The sequence below is a fragment of the Benincasa hispida genome, chromosome 5 (genome assembly GCF_027475165.1).
Source record: "Benincasa hispida cultivar pf3 chromosome 5, pf3_genome.v1.1, whole genome shotgun sequence".
Classification (NCBI taxonomy): Eukaryota; Viridiplantae; Streptophyta; class Magnoliopsida; order Cucurbitales; family Cucurbitaceae; genus Benincasa; species Benincasa hispida.
This window is the reverse complement of record NC_143482.1, coordinates 50,909,479-50,922,557: the sequence shown is the minus strand read 5'-3', so window position 1 is coordinate 50,922,557 and position 13,079 is coordinate 50,909,479. Positions and strand designations below refer to the sequence as shown.

Genomic DNA, 13,079 nt, shown 5'->3' with positions numbered 1-13,079 from the left:
TATCTAAAGTCCTTGGCTCTATTCATAGGCGTCCAAGATTGCTCCACGACCGACACCTTCTACTTGGCCGCATGTCCAAGTGTCTTTTCCTCACACCATCAATGCATTCTTACATCAATGCAAGCCAAAGTGTCTTCTTCTCCTTTCACCAACGCATAGCCCTCAACTTTGCATGTCTTCTTATGCATCCACCTCTTTTACTTAAGGCTTAAGAATTCCTCCTAATAAGCCACATGTCCGGATGACGTCTTTGAATGCATTCATCCTTCATACGTGTTCATCCTTCATATGCGTTCACAAACCCTTGAATGTTCAACGCATAGTATGCCATCAGCGCATAGTTGGCCATCAACGCATAGTCTATAATCAACGCATAGTGTAATAATCAACGCATAGAAACCCTTGGCTCCACTTGGTTTTCAACTCAACACCATCACATCTTCTACAATGCAACCCAACTCACTTACTTTGTCACTGCAAGCCTTAACAATCACAAGAGCAAACCACCATCAACGTATAGGATGGTCGATCGTCCTTGATGCATAGCTCACTCGGCATCGACGCATAGGTCGCTTGGCATCACAGCATGGCTCGCATGGCATCAACGCATGGGCGCTTGGCACTGACACATGGGACGGCCGCATGGCACCCTCCAGCGCATGCCTGGCCCCGCATCCTCGCACACCCTGCGCCCCTGACCCTCGTGCCATTCCAACCTTCCAACGCATCACTTTCAACTTTCTTCCTTCAGCCGTATGGACACATACCACCCTTCCAATGCATCCAACGCTTCCAATGCATAGCAATGCCTAGTCCAACACTTAGCCAATTTTCTCCTTGGCTTCCAACGCATGACAACTCTTAGCAATGCCTCTTGCCAATATTTTGGCCAATCATGCGTCTAACCTTACAAACGCATGGTTGCCTTTTCAACTTATGCGTTAATGTCTCTTAATACTTCACGCATGGGTCCTTTTTGACCTTACACTTAGCCAAATTTCACCAATTAAAGCTTAACTTAAAACTACTTAAGGAAAATCTATTCAACACTTAGAAATTTCCTTCATTTCAACATAGAATTTAACTTCCACCTACTTAAGTAGGAAAAATGAAAATCTGGGTTTCACACTTATGGTTAGCAACTTGACAAAAGTTCAAAATAAAATTATGCAAAACCCTTTCTTAATTAATGAAGCATGCAATGAGTACCATGTAGTTAACATTTTGCAATGAAGTCCATGTGTCAGTTGTAAGACTGACCCTTTGGGAATTGCTAACTAAAAATGATCTCAACTTCTTTTTTCCTTAAGATAAAGCTGATAGATGTCTCTAGCAATTGTTACTCTCAAAGGAAGGTCAAACTTAGGACAAGACACACTACAAAAATGGCTAAAACCCTTATTCTCTATAAATTTGAATGCCATTCATCAACAATTAACATCTTAGCACATGTTTGTTTACTAAAAAAATGTAGTCACAAAATTACTACCACAATAATTGTACGTGCACCTAGTACTATTTTTTTCCAACTTTTTGAAGTGATCCTATACAGTGGAGGTTGTCTTAGTAGCTTTAGGCTTCTTCTTAGTAGGTAGTGGTGGTTTACTTGAATTCCCAATTTCAATTATGTTAGCAACGACATGAAAAAGATCAGGAATAGGGCTAGGACTAGGACTAAGACTTGTTTGGCTAAGATGTCCACTACTGCTGTCTATAAACTATAAAAATTGAGAAACTATAGTCAAAGACTCAAAACAGAATAATCACCAAGCAAAAAAGGAAAAATCTAAGACTATTTATAATTAGACATTCAATAAACAAAGCAAGTAGAAAAATCTAAAACAACAACCAACACAAGTACTAAAAAAATCCACCAACAATCCAACAAAAAAAATAAACAAAGCACACAAAGACATTTTTACAGACCTTGAAATCTGTCACTCGAAATCTGAAATTTAGGCAACGGTCTTGGAGACGGAGAAGTGGAGATATGAAATTAAAAAAAGATGGCAAAGTTTAGACTTAGAGATGAATCACTAACTAATCAAAGTAAAAAAAATGGAGACAACAAAATCGGAGACGAAGACGGAGACAACCAAGACGATCGGACGAGACAACTGGAGACGGAGATGGAGACGGTCGGAGACAGAGACGATTGGAGACAGAGACACAGAGATGGACACTGACAGTCGAAACAAAAAAGAGTCGAGACAGACGGTCGGACACGAAGAGTCAAGACGATGGAGATGGAGATAGTATGACAGCGATGGAACGGCGACGACGGAGGTTGAGTCATCAAGGTCTTGCTTGAAGCCTTGAAGGTGAATGAGATTGAGAGGAGAAGTGGAGAAAATTGAACTTTGAAGAAGAAGAAACCCTAAAATATATATATATATATATTAATATTTTATTTCTTCCACTAATATTTTATTATTATCAAATATATTTTTTAATATTATTATTAGAAATTCGAGTTGGGTTGAGTCAACTCAAATTTTTTAAAATCTCAACTTGAGATCCAACCCAACCCGAAAAATATAAAAAAATAACCTAACCCAACCCAAATTTTAAACTAACTCAACCCAACCTTCTAATTTGGGTTGGGTATTCTGGGTTGTTTGGGTTGTCGGGTCCTTTGAACACCCTTAGTTTTAGTCTTGCATTTCAATGAAGCTCTTCAAATGAGCATGAGGGTCCTCGCCTGGTGCACCCCTAAATTGTTTGACATTTTGAATCATTTGAAGCATGACTAGTTTCATTTCAAATATAGCTCCTCAAACACTGGGCGCATAATCCCGGGTGAGAAATCATATAAATTTGGTGATGTGTACTCTCTTATAGGATGATCATGTGCAAGGTGTATTGGATTGGTATGTGCCAATACATTATTGGCATTGTTGGTTGCATTTGGCACCGCAAGATTGTTCTATTGATCCTCTATGGTCCTAGATCTTTTTCGTTGTCTTCTTCACCAATTTGATCTAATTCTTCTTCTAAAAGTCCTCTTGATCTCTAGGTCAAATAGGAGCTCTAGCGGTGTGCCTTCACTCATATACTGTTTGTTATGCTTTCGGCTTAGGCATGCAATACACCTTCAATCGAGTATCTACGAAAATCAAATACAATTCAAACACTAGTTAGTTAACTAAATCCCTGGCAATGACATCAAAAAAAAAAAAAATTGTTGCGTGTACAAAAATATTGATTGCTTTATGTTGTACTCGTGTAAAACTAATGAGTTGAATTATCTAAGTGAACACAAGTTTTCCCTAATTAAACCCAAATGTAAGTTCAACTAGAATTTTCTGGTGAGTATAAGGGTCGAACATAGGGGCTTGATATAACTTAAGTAAGATTGGTTGACTGGCTTTCACAATAATTCGTAAGTATCATGCGTCTAGACTAATTGTGAGGTGAACAAGACTAAATGATGAATTACATGGAGAGTATGTGTCTAGTGGTGTGTGATGGTGATAATGCATGGAATGATGGTGATAATGGTGGTGGTGATGGAGATGCAATCACTAATAAAGCAGCGTGCATTGAAATGGTGAAAATCAGTTGAGAAGGTTTACTAACATTCTCCTAAATAATAAATAAGTATACATTCATGTCACTAACTTATAAAATGAAGAAATCACCTCTCAGTGTTTCATGCCTGATGCCACATTTACTCTATCTCTAGGAAGCATGCTTAAGTTAATTATATGACAAAAGATTGACTATATCTCTAAAGCTACGTCTTTCCTTGCTTAATGAGTTCCACAGTAGTTAGCTAATTCTACTTAAACCTATTTTTCAGATGGATTCAAGCAATAGATTAAGCACATACTAAACAAGATGAACTTTAACTTATGCAAAATTTGTGAAAAATGTCAGTTTAATCTTCTCAACCCACTAGAAATTTAATTGCTCGTGATGGAGAAAATTGGAAGCATGGAAAGATGAGAGATAATGGAAATCATATTTATATTAAGAAATATTGAGTTTCTCAATCTCAAAATTTTAATACAAATTGCAAATAAAAAGAAAATGGAGTAAAGTAGGGAGATGGACATGTCAAGTCACCGGTTGCAATCTCTTGCTCCTTTTGGCTTTGATGGTGGCTGCTTCAAGGTGGTTGCAATGGATGTTGGTGGCGCACTTTCCCTGTTTATAGAAGAAGACTAAGCTCTCACTCAAAATTCCTCGGAGAGAAGCTCAAGAGGTGGAGACAATGGCGGTTTGAGGGGAATTTTTTGTAGAGCTTCGGCCAATTTCTTGGCAAAAGGTTCTACACTTGAAATGAAGATCTTTGGGCTATTTATAGGCGTCAAAAGAAAGATTCTCAACCTCTTTCTAATGATTATTTGACACAATGCATTTAATTTCATGTCCTACTATGTCAAATCTTTGCATCACAGATTCATTGGTAATATCGTGACAGTCTCAAATTAGCTACTAACTTGCACTTTGATTTGATGACCACCGCTCATGCATTTGTCATTTTTCTTTCCTCATATTTCTGCTTAACGCGTGATTCTTTGCATGCAAGATTGAAATTGATATGATTTCTTTATGCATCCACGACTACGGCTTATGTTTCCTTAGTTGATTTTTGCTTCTTTTTATAAAAATCATGCGTTCAAAGATGTTAGCTTTTATAATTCTCAAGATAATGAATTTTGTAAACGCTCGAACACAAAGTTTATCTATTTACTCGATTTTCATATCAAGTTATGCATTCTCTAGATTTCCCTACTTATTCTTATTTATAAATAAATAAATAAATTATTTATTAAAAAAAAAAAGAAAAAAGAAAAAAACCCTACAATATATAAAATCCTATGTTCTCGAAAAGGAAGGTAAAAAAATTTGACTCTTCTTGAAAGCTCCCGTTATCGAGAAAATTGGTAGTAAAATCTGTAGTACTAACATAGTACAGAAAAAATATATATATCAAACATTCATTGTTATTCAGGAAAAGAAAAATTAAGAAGGCAAATAAAATAAAAAAAATATATCTAAAAAAATCCCAGAAATATATACTACAATAATTTTAGAAATTTTCATGCATTAACCTATCAAAATAAAAATTGACAAGAGATTCATAGATACTTGTAAAATGAATTGAAAATGTTCACTTACCTTGGTCCTGCGTACAGATTTGAGATATTTGGAGTGCAGTTCAAATACTGAGGTTCTCGCCATATGTGAAAATTTTAATAATTTAGGAGTTTTAAAGGTAGATGAAATGTAACCTAATAATAAAAGATAAATAGTACACTGTGAACAATAATTAATACTATTAAAGTTCGATTAAATCAAACCCAAAACAAATGCATATCTACTTCTCAAAAGATTATTATTTATTTTTGCGAGAAAGGTGAAAGTTAAGACCGAAAAAAAAAATCAACTATTTAAGTATTCAAAATTTTACTATAAAATTATCAGAACGAGGGGCAAATATGTACATCTATATATCTATCTGTATTGAATTGTAAGTTATTGTTGCTAAGCACCATTTGAATGAAAGTGGTTGGTCTTCTTCTAGACATCGGGGCTCTCATCTTTCCCTTTGGAGGTATATTTGTCAAAATGTTGAGTTGACTGACAGTTGTGTCCACCAACATATCAGTAATGGTTCTATTACCTCTTTTTGGATAGATCTTTGGCTCGAGTGTGGTATTCTATCCACTACTTTCTCTCGTCTGTTCTGCCTAACCCTTCGTCCTAATGATATCTAGATTGTCGAAACTGAATCCAGGGATCTTCATCTTCATCGTAATCTTAATGATCTGGAAATATCTGAATGGGCCACTTTATCACATCAATATATCTGTAAATTAGCTAATTTAAATCACTAGTGTGGTTGATGTCCAATTTCCCCATGGGACCCAGGGTGGAGGAAAAAATTCTCATAAGGTAAACGAGGATAGGGATGGGGAATGCCGCCCCCAACCCCGAATCCGCCTCGATTAGCTTTTACATATTTATTTAGTATAGTTATCTAATGTTATGTTATTATTATTATATAAATATTACATTTAAATTTCAAATTTAATTATTTTTTTAGAAAGATAATGAATATGTTTAAATTTATATTATATATGTGAATAATTTGATTTATATTTATTTCTTTCTACTAAAAAAATTAATTAGCTTTTTTAGACCAAAATTTGAGTCATTTATCTTTAAATTCAAATTGTCATATAAAACTAACCATAATAAAAAATTAGTGATAAATTTAATTATTTAATTAAATTTTGCTCACGTTAGTGATTTAAATTAATGAGCTTTTTACAAAAAGAAAAAAAAAGGTAACTGGAAAAAAATTCTCGTGGGGAACCCAATCCCCGCGGAGAATCCCCACCCCAATCCCGTGGGGAATAAAATGGGAATGGGGAATAAAATGGGGAGCGAGGACGGGGATGGGGAATGACATCCCCGACCCCACCTTGTGGACATCTTTAGATTTCACCCCTCTACTGATATTTAGATTCTTCTAGTTATTATACTGTCAAATCTCTTATGGTTGACTTGCTAGGTTCTGTCATGGGAACTCAACCTTGGAACCATAAATATAACGGATCGATTGCATTGTCATATGCCTTACATGCTTCTCTCTTCCTCTTGGTGCTCTATGTGTTGTCGTAATTCTAAGACACAGGCTCATTTGTTTGCTCATTACTCTTTTGCACAACTAGCTAACATTATTAAACAAGGAAGCATTAAAAGATGGAAATATAGGCCAGACAACTAAAGCAGGAAGGCAATTATCAACATACTTGACCATTAGCTACTGCCATACAGATATCGAGGAACGAACCTTACAAGATAATTGATCTTTAACAACAAATCATAGCCTGACTAACAAACACTGTTAAACAAAGGAGGCCTTAAGAAGTGGAAATATATGCAAGATACTTAAAACAGGAGACGAATTATCAACATAGCTAACTGTTAGCTACGGCCAAAAAAGAATATTGACTATTGAAGGGTGAAACTTTATGTTGGAGGAAGATGGAGGGAAAATGATCATTGAAAACAAATTATGATTACGACCTAACTAGCAAATATTGTTTAGCAAAGGAGCATTAAGAAATAGAAATATATGCAAGGCAATTAATACAAGAGAAGACTTATCTACATGGTTAACATTTAGGTTTAGCCAAAACAGGGTATTAAGGGACGAAACTTAATGTTGCTAGAAGCTGCAATGGAAATGATCTTTAAAAACAAGACATGGCCTAGCTAGCTAAAATTGATAAACAAGGAGGCATCAAGAAATGGAAATACATGCATGGCAATACAAGCAAGAGAGGTATTATCAACATAATTAACTCAGCTATTGCCAAAAAAGAATATTGAGGAATGAAACTATATATTGCAAGAAAAACAAATCATGGCCTGACTAGCTACCATTGTTAAACAAAGTGATAGAATCCGGATATATTGAAATATAAAAGATAACATAAATACAAGATAAACCAAGTGTTCGAGGTACTTGGACCCTCTCAATCTTGAGATAACTCTCAAACCCTAATTCATATGCAAAATATTGTTTACCTCCTCCATTCTCCTCTCCCTCTATTTATAACCAACAACTATAACTAACTCTCTATCTAATTCCTATTATGACCTTAATACCCTAATAATCCCCTAATACCGATTCTATCACTACCGGCCCCTAAAACACACCTTGTCCTCAAGGTGTGGGTACACAACAAAGGAGCATTATGAAATGGAAATATATGCAAAGCAATTAAATCAGGAGAGGAATTAAACATAGTTGATGATTAGCTACTGCCATAAAAGGATATCAAGGGACGAAAATCAAGTTGCAGGAAGATGCAATGAAAATTATCCTTAAAACCAAAACGTGGCCTGACTGGCTAATTGTTAAAAAAGGAATGGAAACATAAGCAAAGCCATTAAAGTAAGAGAGGAATTATCAACCTAGTTAACGTCTGACTAATAACTATCGTCATACAAGGACATTGAGATATGATACTGCAGAAAGGTACAAAGAAAATTGTCATTAAATACAACTCGTAGCCTAACTAGCTAACAATGTTAAACAAAGGAGCATTAAGAAATGGAAATGTATGCAAGACAATTAAGGCAGGAGAGGAAATAAACATAGTTGATTAGCTACTGCCATAAAAACACGTTATGAGATGAAACTTCATGATGCAGGAAGATGCAATGAAAATTATCCTTAAAACAGAAAACGTGGCCTAACTAGCTAACATTGTTAAACAAAGGAGCATTGAGAAATGGATATATAAGCAATGCAATTAAAGAAGGAGATGAATTATCTACTGAGTACTGCCATAAAAGGATATCAAGGGATGATATTGCAGGAAGATAAAATAAAAATTATCGTTAAAAACAAATTGTGTTCTAATTAGATAACATTGTTAGGAAAAAAAAAAAGAAAAAAGAAAAAGCAGCCTTAAGAAATGGAAATGTACGTAAAGCAATTAAAGCAGGAGATGAAATAAACTTAGTTGATGATTAGCTACTGCCATAAAAGGATAACAAGGGATGAAACTTAAGTTGCAGGAAGATGCAATGAAAATTGTCCTTAAAACACAATGTAGCCTAACTAGCTAACAATGTTAAACAAAGGAGCATTGAGAACTGGACATATAAGCAGTGTAATTAAGGAAGGAGATGAATTATCTACTAAGTACTGCCATAAAAGGATATTAAGGGATGATGCTGCAGGAATATACAATGAAAATTATCAATAAAACAAGTTGTCGCCTAACTAGCTAACATTGTTAAACAAAGGAGCGTTACGAAATGGAAATACATGCAAGCCAAATGAAGCATGAAAGAAAATATGGTATGTTAATGTAACCAACGGAAGATGCCACTCTCTTAATAACGATTCACCCTATTGATCTTTCACAAAGAAAAGTAAAAATCCTGAAATGCTAGAAGCACAGTCAGTCTCTTTCCTATTTCTTATAGGATGACAAGATCAATTGCATCGCATTGGTATTTGCAAACCAAGTCATGCCAGTAAAGAGCAATAAAACCTAATTAGAATTAGACTTGAAGTTAGAAAGTAAGCATTTATATGTGGTATTTGTTTATCTTAAACTTGCGGACTAAAAACTCGGGCAAGATGGAATAAATATCTTCGAACAATTTATAACACCATCAATATAGAATTGAAGGCGTGGATCATTCAATGGCCAAAAACCCTTGATCCACATAACATTAAGATCAAATTTATAACTACAGAACAGTTGATGAACAAACCGAGTAAACAAGAGAAAACAGACCCGCATTATTGGTGACATGGCTGGAAGAAGATTGCAAATGCTTCCAACCCTTACTATGTCAGTCGTGGACCAAAGTTGACCAGAAGTTCAACATAAGCCCTAGATTAGAGAAGTTCAATAGAATGGCGCAGATAAGATAACCAAATACGAGTTAAAAAAAATCTAAATCAGTGTCGTAAACACAATGGATCGAGAATATGATAGATCTTATTATTAAAATCCGGTCAAAATCAAGAAAAATTTTCACAATCCATCATCAAACACTACCTACAAAAGGTATCATGTATTACAGATTGATATTAATTTCACAAAGAAAAAGATCGATTCACAAGTTGAAACTATTCCATACACAAAAACTTATACAATTCACCCCCCTAACACTTCAATAACCGGATCAGGCGGAGAATCGGGTGTGAGATTGGTAGGGCTAGAAGTGAGGAACCACAAAGACTTAGAAGCCAAAAGTTTCTTCCGCTGCAAGCAGAGAGGGCCGTACACCCTCCCAGCAAAGGAAGGGGAAGCATCAACAATGTTAACCTGAAGCAAACCGGAGTCGATGGGTATAGTGGAAGGATACGAGGAGGAACGAGTGGAGTAGATCTGAGAGACCAAATTGACCCGGTTGAATCGAGCGATCATCCGAGAATTCCGAATTTGTGCTAGTGCACCGGGTTTTAGATACTTGTGAAACGTCTCGGATTGAGAGTTCCCCGATCTTCTGGATCTTCGATTCATGTTGCAGAGATGAAAGGAAGAAGATGAAGATGAGGATGAGGGGAAATGGGGATTTATGGAGTGAGGGAGTGGGCGGGAGAAGGAGCATTGAGAGGAGAGAGATAGAGAGAGGAGAGGCGGGAAAGGAGTGGAGGGAAAATAAAATGGGAATACAGAGAAATATAGAATTTTTATTATTATTATTATTATTATTATTTTTTTTTTGCGCTTTTGAAAGAGCGGGCTAAACAACATGGGGAGTTTTGGTTTTTTCTGACCTAGTTTTCATGTCATCTTGACACGTGTCTTTGCTTCTCCAAGGGCCTTTCTGATTATTTTGCTTTCTTTGCATGTGGATAGATTACTAAAGATGCGTTTGTATTTCATGAAAAACGAATTTTTAGTGGTAGAAATTGATGTTAAATTATATTTTCACATATCCAAAAAAAAAAATGTTAAATTATTTACGTAAATAATAAAAATATATATATATTATATATTGCAAAACTTCTATTAGTTTCTATTACTAATAAACTTCTATGAGCTTTTATCAAGTAAGATTAAATTTTGTTATTTGGTGTAAATAGTTTTTTTTTTTTTTTTTTTTTTTTTTGAAAATCTCGCTTATAATAAACTAATTCGAGAAAGAAAATGTTGTCTTTTCATTATAAATTTGTAAACATGTTCACATAATGTAATTTCTAATTTGAAAGTTATTGTTATTATTTAATCAATTTAGATTAGATTAACTTTGAAAAGGTAAACGGAAGGTTTATTGAAAATATAAAGACCCAAAATTGGACATTTTCAAATAGATCGATAAAATTTGAATAAATTTTATAATATTTGTAGTTAAAAATATAATATTTATTGAATCCTTAAAATTCAATGAGAATTGTTGTCATTAAATTTGTAGATCTAATCGTTTCAACATGGATTTTCAATGGGGAGTTAGTCATTTGTGTTGTGGTGATGTCCTAAATATCATGGTCTTCCAGTTTGTAATTGTATTTGTACAAACAATTTATTTATTTAATAAAACAATAGGTATTTTATTCGACACTTAATTGCATTAACCCAAAAACTAATAAACTAAGATCTAAGGTTATCTACTGTAATGTAAAGATGTATGCGGAGACATACAGGTATATCATGTTTAAGTAACAACTTGAACGGTCTATAATAGATGGATACAGTTTGGTACCTTATCATGGTGACACTACGAATACGACTCGCTTTGTAGTTGTTACAATTGCTATAAAGTGCTACAAATGACCTGATCCTGGTCATTCATGTGGAGACATGTGAGTGAAAATATTCTATACAAAAAGTTTGTATAAGACTGAATCACAAATCTCTCTATATAACACCGATACTATAAGAGACTTACATCTCACCAGGATGACCATAGGTGACTTGATCTGAATCTTGAGTGAGTTGTGAACTCCTATCGAAGGCGATCTTTTGATTTGCATGGGTGAAAGTAGTCAATTTCGCTGACTCAATATGCCTACCATTTTGGGGTGTCTGATTGGGGAACTGAAAACGTAGTTACACAATAAGGAATTCACTTCTCCCCTAGTGTTAAAGTAAGTGGAGAAATTACTTTCTTGAGGGATGATTATAGAGATTGAACAATATAGCACCACACTCTCTCCTAATCCAAGAGAGGTTCAGTTATAGTTTGACTATAACTTATTGAATTATCAGTAGTACTCGAGGAGTTAGATATAACTACAAGGGAAAACGATAATTTTGGCCCATTTTTACTAACGAGCAATTTGTGAAAGGTCAACACACTATTGATTGGTTATATCCAATGGACACGAAAATATATATATAGTGTGAAAAGTACAGTTGTCGATCTTTAGTGGAGTGACCAATTAATGGAAGTTGATTGATTTGATTAAAAATTTTAATTAATTAATCAAGTACTATTGAAACTTCAATCTATAGATCCATAAGGTCCTAGCTCGATAAGGATTAATGAGAAACGAAATAATTTTGGACTAATTTAAATAGTTCAAATTAATCAAAGGGGATTAATTATATGAGATATAATTAATGTAATGTATATGATACATTATCATATAAAGTTTTGTTTGAGAGAAATAAATATTTGAATATGAATATGATTCATATTAATACGATAGGTTAAAATTAATCATAGTAATACCATAGGCTAAGTGAAAGATTAATACACTACATGTTATATTATATGTGATATAGTATTAAAATCAATCATATGGTTTGGTATTTATATATATTAAATTAGTTAACATATATATATACACACACAAATTATCGATTAAAATTCAAAATTTTGATTTTTGAAAATTTTGAAAATAAATAAACAGGAGAGAGTTATTTTTTTAATAATTTCCCTCAACCCCTCGTACTTTTTCGTTTTAAAGTGGGTGGCAGGGAAGGGGTTATTGTAATCTTCTTCTTCATAGAGTCTCACTGAAGAAAAATCTTAGAGAACTCGTTGCGTGCAAAAAGTTGCTTTATGTGAATTTTTTATCTCAAAAAGCACAAAACTCTCCTTTCAAAAATTGATCACTGAAACCCACACCTCTCAAGGATTCTCATCCTTAAGAATTGCAGGGAAGAGCACTTGGTAGTGTTCGTTCTTGTTGTTGTGATTATGTGTTCATAAGTTTGAAGGAGAGTTTAAATTGTTCGTGCAGTACACCGAGAGAGGATTCTTGAAGAACCTGGTCTTCAAGAGTAAGTGAATCCTCTAATCCCTTCTTCTTCTCTAAATTGTTAGAAAAATATGCTTAATTAGGTCTGTTTAATATTAGTTTCCCTCCATTGTTTGATTATTGTTATGTAAAATTTAAAATTGGGGCACGATCCTTCTGCTGTAGGTATTCACATACTCCTTCAATTTGAAGTATAATCAAACTCTAAAGTTAATTTTCCTTAAAAAATAATATGAGATAAAATTTTATTGGGGAATTCAGATGGTCAACTCTCACGAGGAAGCCTTCATTTGGATCTCTACATAATTTAATGAATAATTCCATGGATGATAATGAGTTAGAGGGTAGTCTAATGAAAATGATTTGAAAACCTTAAAGA

General features: G+C 34.2%; 1 protein-coding gene across 1 annotated transcript; it reads right to left on the bottom strand.

The window, feature by feature from the left end:
• Window positions 1-9,465: 9,465 nt before the first annotated feature.
• LOC120078321 (uncharacterized) lies at window positions 9,466-10,151 on the bottom strand. Its single transcript, XM_039032560.1, has one exon. It carries the CDS (start codon window positions 10,011-10,013, stop codon window positions 9,645-9,647), a length of 369 nt encoding a protein of 122 aa, XP_038888488.1. The 5' UTR covers window positions 10,014-10,151; the 3' UTR covers window positions 9,466-9,644.
• Between the last annotated feature and the right edge of the window lie 2,928 nt (window positions 10,152-13,079).

What these genes read in the sequence shown, in the direction of transcription:
- LOC120078321 (XM_039032560.1), bottom strand. Translation starts at nt 10,013, where the DNA reads ATGAATCGAAGATCCAGAAGATCGGGGAACTCTCAATCCGAGACGTTT.